General features: G+C 41.0%; 1 protein-coding gene and 1 long non-coding RNA gene across 3 annotated transcripts in view; one reads left to right on the top strand and one right to left on the bottom strand.

Moving 5' to 3' along the window:
* Positions 1-10,087: 10,087 nt before the first annotated feature.
* On the bottom strand, positions 10,088-17,906 carry LOC310755352. The gene is made up of 2 exons (XR_014544322.1): positions 14,894-17,906; positions 10,088-14,863 (listed from the first exon to the last, which is right to left on the bottom strand). It is a non-coding gene; the product is annotated as an uncharacterized lncRNA (long non-coding RNA).
* Positions 17,907-18,060: 154 nt separating this feature from the next.
* Positions 18,061-26,415, top strand: part of SEC14L1 (SEC14 like lipid binding 1) — a 36,457-nt gene continuing 28,102 nt past the window's right edge. The window contains exons 1-2 of one of the 2 annotated variants that reach the window (XM_083597883.1): positions 18,061-18,161; positions 23,150-23,240. In XM_083597883.1, the coding sequence (XP_083454009.1) occupies positions 23,178-23,240 (63 nt within the window). In that variant the 5' untranslated portion in view covers positions 18,061-18,161; positions 23,150-23,177. Of the gene's footprint in view, positions 18,162-19,411; positions 19,642-23,149; positions 23,241-26,415 lie in introns of those variants that run through there. The other variant, XM_083597882.1, reaches the window with a different exon arrangement.

Genomic DNA, 26,415 nt, shown 5'->3' with positions numbered 1-26,415 from the left:
TGTGCAGTGATAATGTCATCTACCTATGTGGAGGTATTAATCTGAATAGGGATACAGTGGTATTCATAGGAAAATCTGGGCCTCTATTGCAGCCACAACATAGCAGCAGCCTGTTTCTTCTGCTTCCCTGCCCCAAACATGTGCATCAATGGGTAGGGAGCCTTTTTTGGACATCAAGGTCACCTTTTAGAGAGTCTCAGGTCATTGACATGTGGAGCAACAGGTTGCACAGTACAATAATCTTCCCTGTTATCTCGTAGGTGTTCTATAGCAGGTTACATTCCATCCGTGGAAAAGCCAAAGGTTTCTATTTGCAGGTGCAAATCTACATTTCTCCAGACATGCAGGAGGCATTATCACCCTTCAATGACACACTCCAGGCTGCCACAAAACAGGGTTGGCAAGGTCAAAGCCTAGGGAGAGTCTCAAGGGCCAGACAGAAGCCTAGAGGGACACATTTGGTTCCCAGGACTGAGTGAACCCCCAATGTACAATGCTCATGCTCTTTTGCACTTAGGTTTTTGTGTGGATGAAGGGTAGGGGTGGGCTTACAAACAACTTAAAATTTCCATTGTCAGTGTAGTACAGAATTATTCCCATATAATGGCTGAGCCTGAGTAACTTGACAAACCTGTAATCCATTGAACCAAGTCCACTGTTTACGTGTCCATACTGCAGATTGGTTTGGGCACTACCAACAGTCCTGTGTTTGCATTTGGAATGGAAGCTGGTTTGCAGGAAAAGCATCAAACTACAGGATACAGATAGACTCTGGCAAACATGACGTGCGCTCAGCATCAAACACCAGTAGCGTGGTACATGCCCATAGTGTGTTAAATTGTATTTCTGTAATTTTATTATTGTGAGTCCTCCTAAGCTCCCTGTGGGGAGGAAATTTGAAATGATCATTTAGCATATATTCTGGAAAGCTAGGTGGAAGGCGTTTGGACACTTCATAAGGTATTGTTAACAATTTTTGCATGATAGTCCCAGGTTTCCATCTATGCTTGGATACAATTTGATGCTGTTTTGAAACAAGATGGTGGGCTCAAGCTTTCAAAACAGCACTGATTTTAACCACTGATTTCAAAAGTGTACTGATTTATTTTATTTTATTTTTTTTTAATAATCTTTTTATTGATATTTTGGAAACGACATCAAACAATACAAAAAAGAAAAAAGACTGAAAAGAAAAAAAAGCAAGCAAACAAACAAACAACAACAACAAACAACGCCTATAAACATAAAACAGACAAACCAACATAACATCACTCAATTGGCTTCCTTCCAACTCGGTTTAGGCAAAATAAACTCATCGCTTATCTGCAGATTGTATTATATCAGCTCTTTACATCGCAGGTTTTAGATTCCGCCCACTGTGATTTTGGTAATACCTAGATTGATTTCAATGTGACTTAGAAATTTATTCCAGTCGTTCGTAAACTTAACGATTTTTTGATGCCTAATTTTTTGTGACATTCTAGCTAATTCTATATACTCATATAATTTCATTTGCCATTCTCTAATGGTGGGGATATTGGAAGTTTTCCAGTTTTGCGCTAACAAAATCCTGGCGGCCACCATTGCATATTGAAAGAATGTTTGGTCTTCATTTTTGATCTCCTCTCCGATCATACCTAAAAGGAACGCTTCAGGTTTTTTGGGGAAGGTGTATTTCAGTATTCTTTTTAATTCATCGTAAATTTGTCCCCAAAATCTTTTCACTTCGTCACAGGTCCACCACATGTGAAAGAAATTACCCTCTTTAGTTTTACATTTCCAGCATGTGCTGTCTCCGGTCTTATACATCTTCCCCAGTTTTGCCGGGGTGATGTACCAACGATACATCATTTTCTCCATGTTTTCTCGGAGAGCAGCACATGCTGTGAACTTCATACCTTTCTTCCAAAGTTTTACCCATCTGTCAAACTCCAGATTATATCCAAGGTCTCTGGCCCATTTGACCATGACTCCTTTCACCTCTTCATCTTTAGTATCCCAGTCTAACAGTTGGTTATACATTTTGGATAAAAGTTTAGTATTACTTTCTAAGATTTCCACCTGGTACCTGGACTTTTTTTCACTCATTCCTATTTTTTTATGATCGTACCATAACGCATTAATTTGGTGAAATTGTATCCATCCAGTTAATTTATCCTTTAGCTCTTCGTACGGTCTAATTTTCCACCCTCTTTCTGATTTAACTAGGAGATCTTCGTATGTCCATCTTTCACATTCCAGATTTAACTTTTTTATTGTTAAGATATCAATTGGTGAAAGCCACCAAGGGGTGTCTCTTTCAATCAGCTTTTTGTTCCTGTTCCAAACTTCTAATAACGAGCCTCTAATGATATGATTAGAGAAGCCTCTATGGATCTTTCCTTTATCATGCCACAAATAAGCATGCCAGCCGAATCTAATGTCAAATCCCTCTAGATCCAACAAATCCGTGTTTTTTAAAATGGCCCATTCTTTTATCCAACAAAGACAAGCGGCCTCATAATAAAGTTTTAAGTTCGGAACTGCAAAACCCCCTCTTTCTCTTAGATCCGTGAGGAGTTTGAATTTAATTCTTGCCCTTTTCCCTTGCCATATAAATTTAGCTAAAGTTCTTTGCCAATTCTTAAAACATGCCGTACCTCTAATTACCGGGATATTCTGGAATAAAAACAGTAGTCTCGGAAGAATGCTCATCTTAATCGCGGCCATCCTTCCTGTCCAGGACAATTTTAACCTATTCCAAGTATCTAAGTCTTTCTTAATTTCTCTCCAGACCTTAGTGTAGTTATCCTCCACTAAATTTATATTTTTCGGGGAAATCCATATTCCCAGGTATTTTACCTTTTTCACCACTTTAATACCTGTTTTTAGTTCTAGCTGGTTTTTTACATCTTCGGCCAAATTTTTTGTTAAGATCTTAGTTTTTATTTTATTTAACTTAAACCCAGACAATTTACCGAATTCCTCTAATAACTCCAGGGCATTACTGGCACTTTCTATTGGGTCCTCTAAAGACAATACCAAATCATCGGCGTAAGCCTTTAATTTATATTCTTTTTCTCCAATTCTTATACCTCTTATTTTTGGTGTTTTCCTTATTTTATTTGCGATTATTTCCAAAACCATAATAAATAGAAGGGGAGACAACGGGCACCCCTGTCTCGTGCCCTTCGCAATTGTAAAAGAATTAGTGAGATTATTGTTAATTATCAGTTTGGCCCTTTGGCTTGAGTATATTGCTTTAATACCTTCCAAAAATGGTCCTTCTATTCCTACTGTTTTCATACATTGTATTAAAAACCTCCAAGAAACATTATCGAAAGCCTTTTCGGCATCGATAAAAATCATCGCCGCAGGAATGTCAGTCCTAAGATCCAAATACTCAATAATGTCCAGTATATGCCGAACATTATCTTTTAATTGCCTGTTAGGGAGGAATCCCGCTTGATCTTTATGAATAGATTTTGTTAAGTATTTCCTGAGTCTGTTCGCCAAAATATCTGCGAAGATTTTGTAATCGCAGTTAAGTAACGATATCGGCCTGTAGTTACTTACGTCCATCTTTTCAGCATCCGCTTTTGGTATTAATGTGATGTGTGCCTCCCTCCATGAATCTGGAATCTTCCCTCCTTGTAGAACATCATTAATCACTTCACTAAGCACCGGAGCAAGATATTCCCTTAAAACCTTATAATACTTTGCTGACAGTCCATCCGGTCCGGGTGCTTTTCCGGGTTTCATCTTCTTAATAGCCTCGTTAATCTCTTCCATTGTAATCTTCTTGTTTAATTGAGCTCTTTCTTCATCAGTTAAATATTCCCCTCTATACTCTTCCAAGTATTTTCCTATTTCTACATTATCTTCCTCTCCTTTTTCATACAACTTTTCATAGAATTGGAGAAACTTTTTTTTTATTTCATCTGGATCTTCTATTATCATATCTCCCGATTTTATTCTATTAATCACATTTTGCTTTTTCCTTTTTCTTAATTGCCACGCCAGTAATCTCCCCGTTTTATTTGCTTTATTTTATTTGCTTTATTTTTGCTTCATGGATTTAATTCTCCATTCTACTTCTTGGTTTAGTAATGCTGAATATTGTGATTGTAGCACTTTAACTATTTGTTTAGTCCTTTCATCTCCCGAGTTTATTGTTAATTTTTTCTCACAGTCTCTCAGTTGGGTAATAATTTCTTCTTTCTTTTGTTCTCTAAGTTTCCTTCTGTAATTGTTTTGTTGTATTAAAAAACCCCTTAACACTGCCTTACTCGCATCCCAAACTATATTAATTGGGGTTTCTTTATTCAGATTTAAGTCAAAATAATTTTTCAGAGTACTTTTAGCCTTTTCGTTCACCTCGTCAATTTCGAATAGATATTCATTCATTCTCCACCTGTACACTCCCGATATTTCACGTTTTATTTCCAAGACTATTGGACAATGATCAGAAAGGGTTCTAGGCTGGATCTCACATTTTGTTATTCTTGTCGATAATGCACGTGACACCCAAATCTGATCAATTCTACCCCAACTCTGGTGGGGTTCTGAAAAATGTGTGAACTGCTTCGTTATTGGGTTTTTATGCCTCCATATATCTATTAAATCTAAATTTTCCTCAAGGTTACTAAATGATCTTGGGAGCTTCCCTTGATTCGATTTCCCCTTTTTTCCACTTCTGTCAAGTTCTAGTATTGGTACACCGTTCATGTCTCCAAGTAAAATTAATTTGTAATTTTCCAAATCTAGTAATATTTGTTCCAATTTTTCAAAAAACTCTGCTTTGTTTGTATTTGGGGCATAAACTGTTACCACATTGATTTTTTCCCCTTGATGATTAAGTTGTATTCCCAGTATTCTTCCCTCATCGTCTTTACAAGTTAATACGGGGTCCCATTTTTCCTTAACGTAAACAACTACTCCTCTTTTTTTATTTACGTCTGAGTTAATAAATTCCACCCCCAACCTTTTATTTATCAAAATATGTTTATGTTTTTTGGCTACATGTGTCTCTTGAAAACAGATCACATCATAGTTCTTGTTTTTCAAAGCCTTCTCAATTTTATTCCTTTTAAGTTTTTCATTTAGCCCATTCACATTCCAGGACAGAAATTTCAGCGATGCTGTTATGTTTAACTTTTATTTACTCTAACCGGGTTACCAATCTTATCGTCTGGAACCCCTGTTCCCTAAGAGTTCCTCCTCTTCTGCCGCATCTTTTCCCACCGCGGCTTCTTCCTCATCAACTTCTTCTTCCTCTTCTTTCTCATCTTTCTCACTTCCCCTCTCCTTCTTTCTTCTTCTCTCATCTTTACTTTCCCCCCTGTCTCCTAACCTGATTTCGGCCTTGCCAAGCTCCTTCTCATACCTTCTTAGAAATTTCTCCACCTCTTGAGTGTCCGTCAACTTAAATTTTTTATCTTTATAGAAGAAGGTGACCCCTTCAGGGAACTCCCATCTATATTGTATGTCATTTCTTTTTAGGACACCTACCACTTGTCTGTACCCTTCTCTTTTACGTAACAACCTAACTGGTATGTACTGATTTTTCATTGTTTGTTTGCTTCTTAGAATTCCTGAGGTGTGAGGCTGCTGGCAATAAACAAAATAACAAGGGAGCATGCCCCACCAAGCAAAATTTTGAGATAAAAAACAATTACATAGGATAGACAACAGGAAACTTAGAAGGCTAACAAATTTATTTTTGCATAAGCTTCTGTGAGCTACATACTGTGGGTGTTCTCTCAGCTTCATTCTGTATTCAGAAAGCAGGGCTTTTAGAATTGCTCCCAAACAGAAGCTGTAAACCAGCACAAATAGGCTATGTAAAGTAACTACTAAATCATGACTACAACCTGTGTTTTATTTTATTTTATTTTCCTTTCTCTTGGTAAAATTATTATTATAAATTGCAAAACAGCTGTCAAAACTTGAGACCACCATATGAAATTAATACATATAAATGTTACTTAAAAAAAACAACCCACACCTTTTAAAACCTCCTGTAAAAACAGCCAGGAATCATAGTGTATACAGTATACACAAACAATCCAATATCTTCGTTATTAAACAAAAGGAATCTCTTGTACAAAGGTTAATTCTTTACTGGATGAAATTCTGTGGAAACTGTGTGCAAACAATTCTGTGGAGCATGTGATGTGACTTCTGATTAGACTGTTTCTGGCATTACTAACGTAGTTCGGAGAACTAGGCACAGCTTCACTGTGGTAGTTACTGCCACCATAATATTTACCCAAAGTGCTGTGGATACATATATCTTGATTGTCTCCTCTTTTTTCCATCAACCAATCAGTGGTGCTCAGTAAACTTGCCACCCGCTTTAACAGTAAACAGCCCCACTCTTAGTGATGTCTTTAAAAATAATAATAATACAGCTCTGAACAGTGTTGATACTTTGCTAAGGCAAAGCACATTTGTTCAAGTTTCCAGTATAATGGTGGGCTGTTGTTTCTCCTGAACGGGTAAGAATGTTTTTTAATGGTCACTTACTCTACATGGGCCTCTAGAGGAATGATCTTATCTGCTTGGAGTAATGCCATGTGTCGACTGAACGTCAAAGAGGAAATGTCCATTCTGTTTGAGGAACACACTAATTATTTTCCGTTTTTAAAAACATAACAACAACCTCTCGTTAGCGGTTCCTGCTTCTACTTGCACTTTGGTTCTAGCATTGTGGGCTGTAACTACGCTTACCTGAAATACGTTCACTTAAAATTAAGTAGACTAAACAAACATATCTACGATTGGGTTATAAGAGCCATTGCACTTCAATAACCATGTTGGAATGTAGTGTGAGGGCAGAGCTGAAATTTAGTGCATCTCTTTTTTTCCTAAGCCCTTATTCACAACATGGAATGGGGAAGCCACAGGCCTGAGGGCCAAATGTGACCTCCAGTCCTCTCAGTGCGGCCCTCAGGACTTTCCCCACACTACACTTTCCCTCACTTTGCACTGTTGTGGAATCACTTGGAAATGATTGTATTTCAGCTGTATATTAACATGGTTGGCAGAATTGCACTGCCTTAAATTTACAGCTCACCCTGCGCGTCACTAGAGGTTGCCCCCTGGCTGGAAAAAGTTGACAAACCCTAAAGTGTGCAGTCTGGCACATAAGGGCTACACTTAGCACTTCCCCCTTCATGTTGTTTCAGCTGAAAATTCTTCTCTTGCTCCCAGTTCTGTTACCCGATCACGATAAAGCATGCCTTTTCCTTTTGAGTCCCAATCCATGTAGCCACCCAGAGGAAGAGCACAAGGTGAGCAAAGGCTGATGCTGCTGTCACAGTTCACTTGTTTAGCAGGGGCGGCCTTAACCATTGAATGACATTCTGCACCAGCCTGAAAACTCCTCTCTTCCTCCAGCATGTATGAAGAAGCCTGCTGGGTCAGGGCAGTAGCCCATTTAGTCCAGCATCCATTTCTCACAGTGGCCAACCGGATGCCCATGGGAAACTCTCAAGAGAGCACAAGAGCTCTTGTGAGTCCCAGTCACTGTTATTCAGAGGCTTACTGCCTCCAGCAGTGAAGGAGCAACATAGCCATCATAACTGGTAGCCTTTGATAGCCTTATCCTCCAGGAATTTGCCAAAAACTCTTTTTAAAGCCATCCAGGTTGGTGGCCATCGCTACAACTTGTGGAAATGAATCCCACAGTTTTAAGTGTGTGCTGTGCTCAGAAGTACTTTTCCCCACCCTGGACCTTCCAGCATTCAGCTTCACTGAACATCCATGTGTTCTAGTGCTGCTGTATCCACGTTCTCCACACCATGCCTACTTTTATTTGCCTCTATTTATACACCTTCCAAATCATTCCCTAGTGAGCAACAACAGCAAAACACCAAAAGAACAAACAAAAACCCAACAACCCTGCAGCTTGCAGTCGGGGAAACGGCAGGAACACTTAAGAATTTCCTCTGAGATCAATTCTTGGTCCTTTTCCACTTGGTAAACACACAAGGCTTTTAATTCCAGGGTTTGCTGACTGTTTTGGATTTAGTGGTCCCCCAGGAGACTTCTCATCCATAAACCATCTTGTAGTTAATTGCCTGACATCAGGTGCTTCAGTGCACTCTATGTTTAGCAAGAGCAGCGGTTTGTCCATTCTACAAACTGCCAGGAAGGTCAGCATGCTGTTTTGGGAGTGTTCAAGAATGATCCCAAGTCACACAGTCAGGTACACTTTATAGATATTAAGAGAGAGAGAATTTTTCTTGAGTGCAGGAGCATCATGGCACTGAGGTTCCCATATAGTTATCGTCAGGGCTTTTGTTTGTTTTTAGCAGGAACTCAGTACCAGCACCACTCAAGTGGTGCCATTACTGTTATAACAGAACAATAGAGGCGTTCATGGTGAGGGCACCTCTTTTTCTAGAAAAATAGCACTGGTTATCATCTAGGTTACTTGTGCAAACTCACATAGGAGTTTTTGCATAGGAGGGAGCTAAAAAAAAAGTTAAAGGTAAAGGACCCCTGACGGTTAAGTCCAGCTGCAGCTGACTCTGGGCTTGCACCGCTCATCTCGCTTTACAGGCCGAGGGAGCCACAGACAGTTTTTCTAAAGTGTTGGTGGATTTTCATGGGGACTTTATCTCCTAAAAATTGCAAACTGATCTGGAAATGTGAAGAACTGGATTTAAGACTGGAAAAACAATAAATGGGGGGGGGGAACCCTCAAATTTGCTCATCCCTCCTGCAGTTCAGTGGTGGTATGGCATCTGCTCTGCATGCAGAAGGTCCCAAGTTCATGCTCATCTCCACTAGGACTGACAATGCCTGAAACCCTGGTCATTGTAAACCAGGGGTGGGAAACCTTTTTCAGCTTGAAGACCACATTGCCGTGTAGACAACCTTCTGGGGATGCATGCCATTGGTGGGCACGGCCAGAGGCAAAAGTGGGTGGAGCAATAGATGTGACTCATTTGTACAGTAGGCTATATTTCAGCCCATGCAAAAGTCACAGGTTTCTACACATGCACCTCTAAATATAGGCAAGCTATGGGCACTATCATACTTCAGTGGCATCTTCCAGCCAAGCAGAAGCAGTTAAAGGAAGACATAGCACTAGGTGGTCAGCAATATTGCATGGGGAGGAGAAAGATAGGATTTCTGCCCCAGGACTTGAAGTTCTGCGCCCCTGTCATAGACCATACTATTTAGGTGGACAGATAGCGTGACTTAGTAAGGCAGCTTTCTGCTCTCCTGATGTTCCAAACTGCAGTGGTAACAATGCACCAATTACCTTAACACTGAAGAATATGTCTAAACATGCAATCTTGCCTTCCCGTGTTCTTTAAAAACAGAGCAATGCTCTGCTTTGTATGTGCTCAAATAAATTAGCCCATTGTGATGCATGGGATAGAGTCCCACCCTGGCTCCAGGCTCCTGCAAGTAGTGTGTGAAGCACAAAAACAGCACAAACAAAAGTCTTAAGTCAAGAAGTGATAAAGGAAAAACTTTGCCTCTCCTTGCCCTGGAAATAGATCAGCTGGTCTAAATGCAGCTTTAGCCTGTTAATATAGTTCCTCCATGAAGTTTCTAATCATGGTTGTACCAAGGGGGGGGACAGCTGCCCCCCTAAATCAATAAAAATACTTAACTGACTGAGGTTCTGCCCCCCTTAACATAAATCCTGGCTATGCCCCTGTTTCTGATCTGTTGTGGGTACCACAGCCTTGCCTAAGAAATATAGAAGCTAGTTCTATTGCTTTTATTATTTTACTCTTAATGTTGTAAATTCATCTTAATAACTTGGCAAAGCAGTATAGCAACTTTATGTTTAAAACAGACAACACAAGAGGTGGTGGTGGAATTCTTTGTACGTGACATCTCTCGTTTACTGTCACAGCCAGGTTAACATAACAAGGTACTATGATGAGAAACCAGGAATTATTTTTTGTATCCCAACGTTAGAAAACATAGAACCATAGAATTGTAGACGAAAGGGGAAACGCTAGTCCTGGAAATATTTGAATGAGCGCACTGCCTGTTTTTAAAAAAATGTTTTTGTTTTAACAGTGACATAATTGGACGGCCATTTCTTAAATATTTAAAGAGCTGCTGGGAATAAACTGAACACAGCTGTGCAGTGACCTAAATTCCACTTGCTGTAGATTTCGTTAGAAAGTGGATTTGTTTGCTTGCCAAAAATCTGACCAAGGCCATTTGCTGCTTCAAAGAGTGCCGTTGTCAGCAGAATTTAAAAAGTGTGAAGTTAGCAATGCTTCTTCCAGCGTCATCCCTCTCCTCCTCCCTGCACCCCAATGCATTTTTTTAAATGAGCAAATGTTGCTAGCCAATTCAAAATAAAGACTAAATGCAGAAGCACCATACAGGTCCCTTACCCTGAGTACTGTTCATGGGGGGTGAAGCTGCTTTGCTTCGTATAATAAGCACTGGCCCTAGTCATTGCCATCTATGGCAAACACTTTCCACTTCTTACTCAGCTAGGCTCTGCAATAGGAACATGTGGCATAACTGGAATGTACCCCTGGAGATAAAACAGCAACAGGCGAGACCTGATTCAAGGGCATTGGCTACTTCCCAATAATTCCTAACATTTCCGTTTGCTCTCTGATTGTCGGAGTCCTCCTCATACACAGTTTCTCAACTACAAGATTTAACACAGAGAATCAATGCACTGCATTGAACCCTTGAACCTGGTGACATTGAATAGTGATGTGTAAAATTGTTTATACCTCTTCAAGATTTATCTGAGAATGCATATATATGTATATTCTTTAAGCTTACATTATTCATGTTGCACTGAGCTGTTTAGTTTACAGTGGTACCTCAGGTTACATACGCTTCAGGTTACAGACTCCACTAACCCAGAAATAGTGCTTCAGGTTAAGAACTTTGCTTCAGGATAAGAACAGAAATCGTGCTCTGGCGGCGCAGCAGCAGCTGGAGGCCCCATTAGCTAAAGTGGTGCTTCAGGTTAAGAACAGTTTCAGGTTAAGTACGGACCTCCGGAACGAATTAAGTACTTAACCTGAGGTACCACTGTACAATATTCTCTTATTTTGTATTCAGGGTTGTGCTTGATGAGGTTCTACTCTCTGTATTCCTTCGTTGTTTGATATTGCTCTCCAGATCAGCATCCTGAGTTAATATTTGTGCTAAGATCACCTTCGGTGATTCTAGGATCTCTTTCATGAATTGGAAATTCTAATTTTAGAACTCAGGTCTGCATGTACATAGTAGTTGCAATTATCTACCATATTTCTCCAGCATGCATTCTTTCCAGGAAACAATCATTCTTAATTTTCTTTTTTCTTACCAAGCATCTCTGAACTTCCAGCAACTGCACTTTTGACACCAGTGATGTTTTTGCATCTGTGGCTGCATCCATATTACCACTTACTCCGGCTTCTTCGCCTTCTCGCCGCTTGTGTTTGAAGCTGAGTATACATGACATTAGCCGCAATCCATTTGTATCCTATAGTTTCTTGAGAATTACCCATTTGATGCGTTTCCTCTTAAAGCACTCTCCATCTGATTTGAAAAAGTCAGCTGCCACTGAGCTGAGGTGTGTACATTTCCATATATCCTTTGCTGTATGCGCAGATGACAGCTTTGTTGGAGTTTGGGTGTCTGAGTGGGCAGAGAAACAAATTGGGTAACGTGCATCGGGTAAAGACATCCCCACCCCCTCTCTGGTCTGGACAGCAAGGTAAAAATATCCCTTGAAATGCAACAGAGGGGAAATTACCTCATGGTGTTTTAAGCCACTAATGTGTATGTTGCTTTTAGCTGGTAACTTTCCATCTGGGCTTGTAAACCAGAGAAATCTTCAGGACTGAGGTAAGAAGCAAAATATACAGCAGCCACCTTTCCATTAACTTCCTGCCAATTGTTGGCTTCTTTTTTTGAGCAGTTTCTGAAAGGGAATGTGATTATTTTGCTTCCTGGCACAAAAGAAGTCTCAGGAGCAGCAAATTTTACTGGTGAACATGCTTCTTTTAAGCCACCTTGAATTTGCCTGCCCTCGGATAGCTGGATACAAAGAAAATGAACATGCTGGAAGGCAAAGATTTTGTTTAAAAAGAAACATAAAAGCTTTAATATCCTTCCGCACACCCTGATGGCTGCTTTTGCTTTGAGCCTGCTAGAAATGTACAGTAATAGATGTGTATTCCACAGAAGCACAGACAACCTATAGATTGTGGTATTGGGTGTGATATCAATAGTTTCTTGACCATCTCAGCTGTCTTTCTCTCAGTCATCATAGTATGAGAAGTGTGAGGCATTCCTGAGGAGCTTTCAAAAGTCAGTTTGTGGTCTGTTGTGCTTGGGGAAGTATACTTTCCAGCGCTCAGGTGAAGTGCCTTTGTTCTCCCCACAATTAAAAGACGCAAACTAAACAATGCAAAAACGAGCATAACATGCACATTTGTTTCATGTACATAATTTATAAATGTTATATCCTTCAGCTTTTCTCTGTGTGACTCTTTCCTCTTTTTATGGCTGAGCTGCTAATGGTTTATTAGAAGGAGTTGGGCAGGAAGTATTTAAGTGGAAATTTTACGGCTCCCCCGACCATATCCCGTTCTGTTTCAGACTCAATGAGTTAGGATTTAGTTCAGGTGGTTCTTTCTCTCTTTTGGTCACACATGAAGTGGAGGGGCTTCCCACCCCCGACTTCCTCTCCCAGTTTCTGAGAAGCCTGAGGCTAGGAAAACCTTGCGTGAGTTGCTCACGAGATCATTGTATTCCACTGGAACAACCACAAAAGGTGACTCACAAAAAAGTCAGGTATTTTCCTACAGCCTCTGATGATTTACTTTAAGCTAAGTGATGTTGATGTACCTTCTGGGGGCAACACACTACTGGGCCTCATCCACAGCTGCAAGTATTCAGTCAAATTTTTGTTAGGGAGTGGCACAGGGTCTCACATCCTTCCGATAATTCATTCAACCTCTGTCTCTTCTCAGAAGGCCCCTTTCTCAGCAGGCGCCTCCAATTGTAGTTTGCAGAACACATTTTTTTATATCCCATCAGTTTTCATTATCAGCCGGTAAAAGGTGTGTGTGTGTGTGTGTGTGTGTGTGTGTGTGAGAGAGAGAGAGAGAGAGAGAGAGAGAGAGAGAGCGAGCACGCTCTATTGTGCATTTCATAGAAACTTACTGAACCCAGACCACTGAACTGAGTAAAGAAACGTGGAATGTTTGTATTGTTAATCCCTGAAAGAATTCAAGACAGGAAAGGATTCCCCCCCTCCTGTATATAACTTCAGAGAAATGTTGAGATCTTGATCTTATTCTGTGTCCCCCTCCTTTGTTCTCCTAGCTCTTGTCATCTGCCAACATATGACAATTAGAGAGATGTTTGCTGTTGGTGATGAAAGAACCAAATGGTGGATGCTTCCATGCAAGCTGTTTTGTCTAGAGCTGTCATTCTAAATTCATTCATTTTTACGCAGCAATGTTATTTCAAACCATTCATTCTGCTACGCACCACAGTCTTTCCATTCCACCCAGGTAATTTTTTGGGGGTGGTGAAAACTTCTGCAACTTGAGATATAACACTTAAAATTAGTAATGCTTAGTACCACTTTTCAATTACAGTCCAATAATAGTCTCATGATAACAATACCAATTTATAATATAGTTATTAATATAAATTGTTCAAATACCAAATTATATAATTTAGATAAAGTGGGCCCCCGTGTGCTAGATTTGATGGTCTGATGATTTTCCTTATTTCTGCGTTGCAAAAACTTACTAATTTCAGTTACATTCTGCTCATAATAATAATCACTTATACAACAACTGCAATATTAATAACTTCTATTCATGTTGACACATTAAATGATTTATAAAATTACAAGTGAGGAACTCAGACTATATCCTTGTTCTTCCTGGGTGTGGCAGTTATTCTGTCTGTGGTGTTTATTCCTGTCCTTGTAAGATGTTATGTCTTTCCCCTGGTTGTTGCTGTTATTCATCATGTATAGTTGTTATTTTGACCAAATCTCAAATTTGGGCAAAATTCCAATTTGGCTTACATTTATAGAACTGACATTTCATTTAAATTATATCAAAACTTCCTCCATTTGTGTGTCTGTGCCATTTCCTTTGATGTCAGCAAGATGCTTTGCGGCTTCATTAATCTTAAGACCTGGTGAATGATGGCACTTAATTCTGTATCTGTTTGGAAACCGTGGCATGAATTGCTTGTTAGCTTTGCAGGATGGAAATAGGGGTTTGGCTTGCCAAGGTTGTTGTGGCCACATGCTCACCCTGTTTCATAATCTCCATGAGTCAGGCTTGGGGCTTAGATGCATGCCACTTCTGGTTTTGCATAAACTTGGGGCAATAGTACATTGACTTTGGAAGATGGGAAGGCAGAATGCTGGCATCTGAACTTATTTGATCTGTCCATGATAATTTTAATGGGAACGGATGAATGAAGACCAAGCAGAAATAGTACAAGAAGCTGAGGGGAAAGAAAAGGCAAGTTAAGTTTTATAAACAGACTGAAAACATAAACGGCGGGCATCGTAGTGCCATTTTATCCATGGCATAACCACATATGGAATCCTGTGCACAGTTCTGGTTGCCACATGTAAAAGAAAGAAAGATATAACAGCATTGAATGAATAGAAAAAGAGAATTTCAAAGGTTAGAGCACCTTTCCTACTGAAACGTCTAAAGAGGCTAGTGAGGGGAGACAATAAGTGAATCAAATCTGGCACAGATGAAGCCCCTGCCTGCCCCAGAACTGTTTTTAGCCTGAGAAGTCCATATTGCTTTCTGGACCACCGCTATGTCAGTGGACTTTTTCCCAAGAGACAAGTGTGAGGAGCAACAAATGTCATTTTTATTTTTGAGCAGCAGGCTAGCTTCTAAACGCACACACACACACACACACACACACACACACACACACAGACACTTACATCTGTGCAGGAAAGAATCATTATCACAAGGACATATCCAGCCAAGCAAAAACACATGAGGATTTGATCAGTGGCAGTGGAGCACCTGGTGAAAGTTCCAACCAAAACTTGACCAGCCTAAAGGGATGCATTTGGCCCCTCGGACTGACATTCCCCATCCCTACCCTAAGGCAAACTGTTTCTCCTCTCACTTCCAGGTATTTGCAGCAAAGAGGAAGCTAGAGCCAATTTTTAACTGGAGGGAGGGAGGGAATCGGTCCAAGCAACCATCCAATGAGAAGCCACAGGTACCTTGTGTTGGCTGGATAGGTTTATATGCAACAGCAAGATGATGTAATGTGCTGAGGTTATCTGATGCCAATCCAGAAATTGCTGATTTGGAAAAGTGCCCATTTTCAGAAGCTTGTGTCCTACTTTCAGGAAATGACTACATAATGAGAATCTGTGTTGCTAATTCTGTGTTGCAAGCAAAGAAGAGTTGCTTAATATGGGTTTATTTTCACAAAACGCTCTGCACTCTTGAGGGAGCCGGGAAAGGGTTTATTGCAACATATTAAATTTAAATCAAAATGTTTTTCTTTAGAATCAGGGGAGGGATATTTACGATAGTGATGAATGGTAAACTACTTTCCGTACACTTCACACACACACAAATGTTAACGCTATGTTAAAATGCTATCTATAGAGTTGTCTTCTCTTTTAAAATCTCTCGCTCCATTTACAAGCTGATCTTTTAAATATGCTACATATGGCCCAGGAATAATTTAATCAGGGCAGACAAAGAACTATAAACCCCTGACCTGAATAAAGAAAACCAAAATGCCATGTATTTTTATGCCAAAAAAATCATTATACATTACAGTATAATGCTGAGAACCTTTTGTATTATCCTTCATACAGAAATTAGTTCATTTCATTACAACATCTTAGATAAGGAAAGATAAAGTAATTTGAGAAACTAGTTAAAGTGATTTCATAAAAAGGATACAATCAGTAGGGGAGTTTGGGACTGCATATATATACTGTGGCTTATTAAACATCAGTTCTAGATTAAAGTATTTATTGAACAATCAGAGACAGAGTAACTTACTCTTGGAAAATTTCCACCATTCCACATTGCTCTCTGATAATGTTGCCAACTTTTTAAACAGGCCCCTGCTCATTTGCCTTCAACAGCTTGATCTGCAGACGTTAGCAGATAATGATGCTTATGCCAATATCACGAAAGGTTTCATCTGCTGGTTTTTGCAGGTAACCTGGCTGGCTTTAAAAGGAGCTCGGATAAATTCAGAGGGCAAGGCCACTGTTGCACGCCACCCCAGTCTCCGAGTGGTGCGAGGTTCCAGGTGGTCACCCAGGGTATTTCCTTTTGGAATGAGGCACAGCAGAGACTGTGGTGTCTTTATGATATACGGTTTATTTACATATATATACAACCTGAACCTACAATGGAGGGGTTCACAGCATTTACACCCCAAAATGGTATTTTTTTCCCACAGGAAGCCTTGGATTCAAAAAGAAATAAAACATTGCTCTCACAACTTCTGGCTTGCATCACACACTTTCTACTCTGGTCTTTTGCATTTCAAACCATGCGCTGAGGGATGGGGCCCCATCCATTTTCCATCTCTCACAGAGCCCCTTTCCTTTATTTCCCTTAATGGCCAATCTCCTAGGCTGTCTCTTCGACACAAGAAGGTAGCCTGGCTTCTAATCCAGGGGTTAGAAGGATCTCGCCTACAGCCTGCTCTTCCACCCCAAACTCATAACAGCCACTATGAAGAATGTACCTTACTTCCAATAGCAGTGGCTGTGTGCTGGGGAGAACAAGTAGACTGTTGTGTTCATGCCCACCTTGTGGGCATCCCATAGGCTGGCCACTGTGGGAAGAGACTGCTGGACTGGTCTGCTCCAGCTGGGTGGTTCTTATGGTTTTAAGCTGCTATTAAAGGCACAGGAATTGGGTTTTTGTTTTGGTTTTTTTGATAAATTAATAGACTACAATGTAGTAAATCACTTTTCTTAAGAATAATCCTGGAGCATATGTATATATTAAAACAAGTCAAATATTCATTACCCTGGAGGAAGAATTTGTTAACAGTAGCTTGAGAACCTCTGATGGGGGAAAGGAAAAATAACTAAGGAAATTCCTGCACAGAACAACAAACCAAATCCCCAATTCTGGCAGTGTGAGAAGGAACCATGTGAGAGTCACAACCTAAATAACTCATGCCAGATTCTGTCTCAACAGCCATTAATAAACAGTGAAAGTTTGTGTCTGGAAAAATATTATTATGGCTTGATTTCAAAGTCTGCACTGTTTACACTCACCCTTTTCTGGTTACAGACAAACACATTGGCTAATATTTAATTAAAACTCGCTTCTTCTTTGAGGCTAACAAAAAATGACCCAATAATAATATAAATACTGATTTCGCCTCTCTGCCCATAAAAGCATGAGAACTGTTTACAGTTGTTTTCTTGAGTAACCGCACAGAGACCGATTCTTAAAATACGGAATTGAGCTTTCAAGCTGCATTCCTAGGAACTCTGGACTTGAGCAGAAGCTTAACAGAAGTTGCTTAATTAGAAGCTCAGTAACATGGTGGGCAACTTGAAAAGAGAGCTTGTTCACCAGGTTCAAGCTTCGCTTCCAAAACGCAGAACCAGTTGGTGCATTGGGAGTGTTCTAGGGTTCACTCTCATGAGTTGACAGCTAAGTTCACCAGACTTAGACTGCAAACACCAGAACATGTCCCAGAATCCCCATTCAAGTGCACAGAAGTAAAATATCCAAATATAAGAATGCTTCCTGCAGAACGTGCCTCTGAGACATTCCTTCCCACGTATCTGACCCAGTGAATACAGTAGTTGGGTAGCATTACATCGACATGCCCATGCAAATTGGCCTGCTATAGGGTGTTAAGACAAGCAAAACTCTTCCTGCCCTGTTACACTAGAAAGAAACCAGCTTCCTGAAGAGCTGTGTTTTGGGCAGGATTAACTCCCACAAGTCTTTCTGAAAACAGCAGACTCTCTGCTGTTCCAAGGATGATGCAATGAGATTCTGAAACTTGCAGTTTTATAAGAATAGTGTTTGCTCGCACTAAAAACCTGGCAGGCTCAGATGTTTTGGCTGTGGGATGAAGGGCACTGGACTGGAGCAGACTGAAGCAAAAACACTGCAGGTACAGGTGCTGAAGTTTACATGGAAATTCACTTCCATCAGCTCAGATTTTCAATGGTAAGGCAAAGATGATCTGTTCTCAGAGGTGCTTTTAATTTATTTAAAACTAACATACTCTAGGGCTGAATCCTGTCATTAAAAACAAACAAAATCCAGCTTGCGCTAATTTATTATGGAATTATAATATTGTTTACCACAATTCCCCAAGTGGCGAGGAGTTTCATGGGTTTAGCACCTAGATTTTATTTCCTTTGGAATAAGGTCAAAGGAGGCTTACTGGTCTTTTGTAATATTGGTGTTTATTTGAAAATATGCAGGTTGAGTGTAGGCACCCAAAATTCACTGCATCCACTCAGTTTTCCAGGTCTATTACTTACACACACACGTGCGGCAGGGGTGAGGCAGATCATTGAAATCTTTGCTGGCCACTGATACAGAGAGTAATTAAGAGCAACCCGTCTTCAGTTTCTGTAACAAATAACACCTGCCAAGAGAAACTTGTCCAACTTGTTTAACGCTAACAGAACCCCCAAACTGAAAGGCACCCAAAGAGATCATTCAGCTCAGTCCCCCACCCATAACACTATGCACGGCATATTATTGTACAGTACTGTGCCACATTAAAATGAATTAAAAGTAACAGATTGGTATGTTGTATATGCAGTACAAATGAACACAAGAGTTTTTTTGTGTGTGATGTTGTGTCACACATAATTACGATGTTTTATGTTCTTTAAGTGCTGCCCCCTGCCCCCATCAGTTGGGAGGGGTTTTTTGACATTGGCGGCAGCTACTTCAGCCTGCCTTATGAGTGAGCCGGCTCCAGAAAGTGTAGTGGCGTTCTCTCTGGATCTAATGGTCAGCGGTACCTTTACCTGTACCTTTGCTTTGAGTTTTACTGATTTTCAGTTATGAATGAATCGGATATACAGAAGGAGTGGGGGAAAATAACAATACCAACAGATCGGAGTACAGAGCCAGCACAAAAAAGCGGGGGGGATATTATAACCGAAACAATCCCAGTTGTGGTTCGGAGGATGCACGGTATTCAGATAAAAGTGCGATTTTTGCACCATGTTCCGTGTGTTCTGCCGGTGGACGAAAGCCATGCTCGATCGATTGCGCCCATTCAGCGGCGTTCTCTATAGCAATCAGCTGCCACAGCAACACGGCAGAAACGACCCCACTTGCTGCGGAAAAACAGCTGCGCGCCTTCGCTCTGAGCGTTCCACACAGCCTGCGCGAGCGGCCGCCTCTTGGGAGCATGCGCAGACGGAGGTGCAGGGGCGGGGTGGAGCGTCCCCTCGCCTCCTCACAGTGCGCAGGCGCACGGGTTGGAAGGCAGCCGGGCCCCTCCTCTGCTCCGTCACTGGCTAACAACGAGCCGGGCCGTCTCCGCTCTCTGTTCCCCCCTCCCTCCTCCTCCTCTTCCCCCCTCCGGAACCGGCGGGGGCAGCAACACCCGAAGGAGGGAGCCGAGCAGGGAGCCGACATGAGACAAGAGACCAGCCGGCCTTGGCGATAGAAGAAGAAGAAGGTGGGTCCCCGGTCGCTCGGCTTCTCCCTCCCTCCGGTCCTCTTCATCCGCTCGGCTGCTTCCCTCGCCGCTGCCCCACACAGCGGCGCCTTCCTCGGGCTGCTCTCCCCACCCCGCCCCTCCCTCCCTCCCTGAGGAGGCCCCCTTCACCCCCACTAGCCGCCCCCCCGATCCCCTTTCAAGCACCTTCTCCCCCCCCCGGTTCCCTTTGACTCCCCCCTCAGTGCTCCTCTCCCCCGGCTGCCCCCCCCCCCGTCCACGAATACGCTCTCCCCCTGCGCCTCCTTTTCTCTCTTCTTCTTCACCTCTGGCCATGTCCCATCCTCTTCCTCCTCCGCCGACTTCTCCTCTCGGTCATTCTTCCCTCGCCTACTCTCAGCTGCTTTCCTCGGCCTAGCGCCCCCCCCAGTCGCCCCACACCTGGCTCGCCTTATATCTCGGGGTCGCCCCTCTTCCTCAGCTCCTTTCCCCCCCCCTTCTCCTCGGTCACCCCGACTTCCCGCTCTTCCTCTGGCTTATGCCTCTTTTGAGGATTATTCCCCCCCCCCCATCTCTCTGCCCCAAAGTAGCTGGTGCAACCCAGCCAGATGGGCGGGATATTATTATTATTAATTTCCCTGTTCCCGGCTTCCCACTTCTACCTGACTCTCAGCATTCTCAGTGCATCGTACCTTTTACCTCCGCAATCCTTTCCTCTATTTGCCTGCCTCTTCCACCCACCACTTTCTGGTACCCAGACTCTACCTCTTCCCCATATTCACATTCACATTCCCTCTTCCAGCTTTCCCGCATGTGCCATTGCTGTCTTTCTCTGGCTTCTTTCCCATTGATCTCTCCCCACGCTTGTCCTTAAAAGCCTTGGCTCTCCCCTTTGTCCCTTGGCAGCTCTCAGCTGCTCCCTCCTCTCTTTTAATTTTCTTCTCAGTTTATTAACCCCGGAGTCAGGCTTTGTTTACTTGAGTGCCCTTTGCTTTGCCCCAGAATACTTCTTTCTTTCTCATCCAGCCTCCACCATACTCCCCCACTGTGGCTTTCTGTTCCCTATGCTATTCTTCTGCTTGCCTATTCTGAAGTTAGGCAGTTGTTCCCTAACTGGCTCCTAAAACTGCCCTACCTCCAAATAGGTCAGATATATAATGGCCAAATCTTTGGGAAGTTTCCTCCCTCCTCACCGATTCTCTTCTGTGGTTCTTAAACCCGTTTCCCTCTTTTTTAAATTTAGGGAAAGTTATTTGTCTCATTAAAACCTGCCTTTTCAACTTCAGTTGCTGGAAAGGGGCTACAGTGCACAGGAGATTATTAAATTTACTAAAGTCACTTAATTTTATGAGTCTGTGGTAGATGAATTCAGAATAAATAGACCCCAAACTTAGTCACACTTGGTGACTTTTTCTGTTTCTGCTTTTGACTGCTTTGCAGACTGCAAGTGTGGTGAGAAAGAGGAAAGAAAACTGTTTCAAGCCTGTACTTTATCATTATTTGGATTGGGTTTTTCTGCTTAGATGTGTCAAAAATCCTGTGACCAAACTTTTCTTTTCACATAGTTCTTGTCTTTCTAGCTTCCTAAGAATAATGGTTTGGTGGCTTGCTGACAAGCCGATCACTGTGTTGCAGAAAGTTGATCTTCCTCCAACATTCTTCCCTTTAGCTGCTTACAGAATTATTGTTGGAATCTTGGAAGAGACTGTTAACTTCCATTGGCATTCTGAAGCTAATTTGGAGAAGCAGCCATTTGTAGACTTTTTTCTGTAGCTGTAGAAACTGGTCCTAGCCACCCAGACTGGCTGGAACAACCCAGTCAGATGGGTGCGGGACATATAATAAATGATAAATAGAATGGCCTCCTAACACCCATTTATGTTGGCTGTGTACACAATATTTGTGTACATTCTTGTGTGTGTGTGCATAAGAAGTCTTGATTGTTAAGCAATACACACCAGCCAGTAGTATTCAGTCCCATTAATTCCTTAAGGGCGTTCCTACTAAGTGCCCTAGTGGCAATTAATTACAGTATCTGTAGAGCATTGCATTTTTCATCAGCTTCTGTGTGCTTGTGCAGAAGTAAATTAACTAAAGATATACAAAATGTATGCCTGGAAGGTATTTATTTTACTACTTACAATCTTTATTGTGTTTATAAGAATGAAATATTCATTATTTGTTCTTTTTGTTACTTTAAAATATTTCCTGTGTATTAAAATGATTGGGACCAGCCCTGAGTCTTGGGGAAAGACTGAGCTAAATTTTAATAATTAGCCCATGTTGCATTCAGATTTCAAAATAGTCAGTTTTTTATTTACAGTTTGGCAACGTGTCACTCTTAGATATTAATTCAAAAATCTTATTCTAGGTATACTGAATAATTTCCATACTTTCTATGACCTCTTTTTGCTAAAAACAGATGTTGTTCAGAGCCACTTTAATGGGAAAAATCAATAGAGAAAGTAAGAATAAAATCTTATACCTAGTTTTTCCCATTATATTCAATATACCTTGTCCCATTTTTAAAAAGAAGTTGCCTGCTACATTTTCCAGTTAAAGTAGTTGAGTCTGAGGATATATTGTTTACATTATAGAGATCTGCTAGTTTTAGTATGGGAACATACTGGATTTTTGGAAGGTACCCCCCCTAATTTCCTTTTCAGAGAAACTTACTTGAATATATGCTTAAGTAGCACATAGCATAGAAACCTGTTATAAGGTTTTATTTGCCACTTGTCAAGTAACATAACCTACACCATTGAGATGAGATGAACAAATCCTTTTCTGACTTTCAGCTTCTTGGAGTTAAGTAAAGATACAGAATTGGTACCTCCCAAGGTCCAGGTGCCATTATGTGAAGGAACTGGCACGTGCAAGTATAATACAGGGAGTCTTGCAGACGTGACTGGAAATATGTGGGTGTAGGATTGCATTCCTAGTTGCCTTTTGACTACTGATTATTTCAAATGCATTTATTAGTGTATTCAAGCTTATGTAAAACCATGAGGACCACAACCTTGAAATGCCATGGCTGAAAACACATGTGTAGTACAAATATTGCTTTGTACTTCCTGTGGTTGATGATGTAATGCCTGTTCCTGGTCTGTATCAGTAACTGTGCAGGGTGTTCTGCTGATGTTCTGCCATCCTCTGAATGTGAAATTATTAATTGAGCCAGAACTGTGTTTCTTAAAATAGTAGATTAAGTACCCCAAACACACATATTTTAGCCCATGTAAATGATACTAATTTATGACTTAGTATAGTTATTCAGATTCCATGATGGTAATGACCTTGGCTATTGCCTTTTTAAACACGTGGTCAACCGTGAATGTATTCTGATAGTAGCACCACCAGTAGAAATTATTGACCTTGAGTCCTCAGTCCTCAAAATCTTCTTGCATATGTCATCAGGATGTGGAATTTTGGTGATGAAAAGGAACATGCAAAAAGTCTCCATGGTTACTGTTTAAATTAGTGTCAACAAATGCATTTATTTCCTACTATTTTTGTTCTCTTTTCCCAGATCTGTATAGTACTAACTCTGTGCAACCATGGTGCAGAAATACCAATCTCCCGTGAGGGTGTATAAGAAGCCCTTTGAGTTAATTATGGCTGTAAGTATCAGTTTATAATATGTTAATGAATTACTTAACTGCTTGGGTGGGTAACATTGGTTAATAAAAACTGAGTGCCATGGGGTATCTTTGCTCTGAAGTGGGTGCTATGTAAGGCAATTTCCAGTTACAAATAATTTATGCAGGCCTTTCACATTTGCTCCAGGATATGATGGTTGAAAAGTTTCAGCGGGTGATCTGGAACAAATACCTGAGGGAAATTAGAACAGTATGTTCTGTGTTTCTTGCTGTCTGTTCATCTAGATTAGGCAGTTCATGGGATCATTTCCATCACCACACCAAACCATGATTACTGAAACTTAGCTGTCGTTTTAGCATGATATGTGAATTGATAAACAACAGTTATGGTTGTTGCTCTGTCTCCAGAGCCTGTTGCATCTAGAAATTAGATGAAAAACAAAAGCAGTCAGGCAGCTCTAAAGCCATGGTATTTTAAAAATATATCAGACTATGGTTTGCACTCAGACTTTGGTTAGGTATACCATGGTTTGCTGTGATATCTGAATTGAAGCCACTGAAGCATATGGTTTAGGGGTTGTGATGCTGCACATATCTTTTCTTAGTGTAGTCTTGAGATAAGCAATGTCTTTAGGGAGGAGTGAAATACGTATTTGTAACTTTTAAAAAACCTCTTGCTCTGAAGCCTAGCAGGAACTCCGACAGACTTGTTGTAGGAGGCACAGCAAGCCTGAAGGTGTTGGCAGTGGCCTTTTAAGCAGATCACCAGGACATGCTGTGCAAAACAGCTTCCTTTGACTATAGGGCCAAGATATATTTGAAACACTGGTAAAGAGGATCAGTTCAAGTTGGCACTGTTTATACCTATGACTCGGAGAGACGTCAGCACAAGTATAGGAGCAGGAAGAAGAATGCCTACATTAAGACAGTATTAAGTGATGATATTAATGCATGTATTTAATCTGATTTTCCTCCTTAAAGTCTCTTCAGCTGTAATGGCATTCCTGTGACTTGTCTATGCACACCTTGCCTGAAGCAATGTTGAGATCTGGGGGGGGGGGGGGAGAGATCTTACCACCATTATATTTTATTTTCTAAACATCCTAACGGAGCATAGCATGATAACTCATGGGGATATGGGTGAAAAAGAAGTTAGGTTTTGGTTAAGTGAGAAAGAGAGCTGAAGCCATCATTTTTTGTGTTCGTAGGAAGTTGCTTGCATAGGAGAAGCCAGCAAGATTCATAAAAGCAGAACAAAACCCAACCATGCTAATAGAACTTCAGTTTTGTTGGCAATATGTCTCAACCCTGAGCATGCATCTTAAGGTCAGAAATTGTGCTGATGAGCACATGAGAGAGACGTGTTCAGTCAAGTTCTGCTGATGCTTTTAGCAAGTTTGCAGATAAAAGTACATGGTTGTGGACATGCTGAAGGAGCTATTATTTCTCATTTTATACAAGGGCTTAAACAAGGTTCGGTTCAGGAAACCGTATCCTAGATATAGGAAATTCTACTAAGTATCCTCTTCCTTGTTCAGAAGTCCTTGAGAAATCTTAGCCTGGTTATGGTATCTCCTTAACACAATGGCCAACCTTCCTTCTTCCGCCTCCCAAATTCCTCATGGGAATGGACTGGCAGCAAACAATGTGAACCCTTCTAGGGTGAGACTTGTTATTGGTGAGTAAAGAAGTCTTTACTCACCACCTTCAAAAAAATAAAGTGATGTTAGAAATCACTAGGCACCAAAGCAAAATAATGTGTATTTTTGGTACTTCTGCTTCCTGTTTTAAGGCAGAGGTTTGTCTGTGAAGAATGGAGACATGAGAGTTCTCAGCAGTTTCAAATATAAGCTTTGGGCTTCACTTTGAAGCCTTTGTTTGTTCATGGCCCACTAGCCATATATTGCAAACATCTTTGCAATAAGTATGCAATAATAAGTATGTAGAGTTCTGCTCTAGCTGTGTAAAACACAATTTGTGTATCATACCTAGAAGCCCCCATATATGCAGTGAAAATGTTCAGCCTGTTGAAAAGGAAGACGAAACCAAGTTTACAAATATCTTCAAAACCTAGCAAGAACAAGCTTTTTAATGCTGGCTTAAATGGGTTTCATGCATGAGCAGTGCAAACAGTTTAATGGATTTGTTCAAGCTTGGAATATATAACCTACTGAGCTCTGAACAGCAGATACATTTCAAAAAGATACACTTAAAACTTGAGAATTTGGCTGAAGGGGTGCTTTATTAAATGCCCCTGTAATGCAACTAAGTGATTTACTTTAAAAACTAGACTCCCTGAGCTCAGTCCTGCAAATATGTGTATAGCAACACAGTTCTAGATTAAGTGAACACACTAAACAACGTCATCTTTGTCCTGATGAGTTGCAGCCAAAGTTGGTCAGGGCTTGATAACAATGAGGGTAGAGTAGGAATGTTTTTTGAGAAGGAAACTGAAAGAGAAGGTGGTGGTAATTCCTTTGCGCTGTTCTCTTCCTTCAAGCAAAAGCCTTTTCAGTGGAATTAGATTTCAGAAAGGGAAAGTGTTGCATGTAATTAGGAAACCTTTAAAAAGTTTCTTTACTTCATGGTTCACAATGCTAACTATATTGATTCTTATCTCTGGTAGGGGAGAAGTGTGGCCTAGCCAGAAACCAGTAGAGCAGGATTGGTCTGCATAGATTTTAATCAGTTTTATTGATGCTGAAGATGGATGCAAGCTTTTATTGTCAAGAGTTGCTAAAAAATCAGCAAATGTCTTTGACTGGCAGACACCATAAATATTGGCTTGGAGTTCAGTTCTGTTGGTCTGTTGCCTCTGTAATGCTGGCTAATAGTAGTTTTGGCTTTTATAAGATTGTCATAATGAAAAATAATGAGACTTTTCTTGAGTTTAGTATGCTTAGGCTTGTGGCTGCACTTGATCTTGGCAGGATTGTTGAGGGTTTGGAGAAGAGGAGACTAGCTGTGAGACAGAAGTTCTTTGCAAAGCAGAGACCTTATTTACATCTCTTTTAAAGCTGCATATGTGCTTTCCTGAGTGCAGCCTTTATTTGCAGCAGAATCCTATACAGGCTGCTCAGAAGTAAGTCCCACTGAGTTCATTGTGGCTTACTCCTATGTAAGTGGGTGTGGAATTGCAGCTTTAGTGTAATGTTAGGCTGACATGCAGAGAACCACATCGCTAGTTACCTGAAGA

Source organism: Podarcis filfolensis, assembly GCF_964270895.1.
Source record: "Podarcis filfolensis genome assembly, chromosome: 2".
Taxonomy (NCBI): Eukaryota; Metazoa; Chordata; class Lepidosauria; order Squamata; family Lacertidae; genus Podarcis; species Podarcis filfolensis.
Note: the sequence above shows the minus strand (reverse complement) of the source record. Positions and strands in the feature narration are given on the sequence as shown.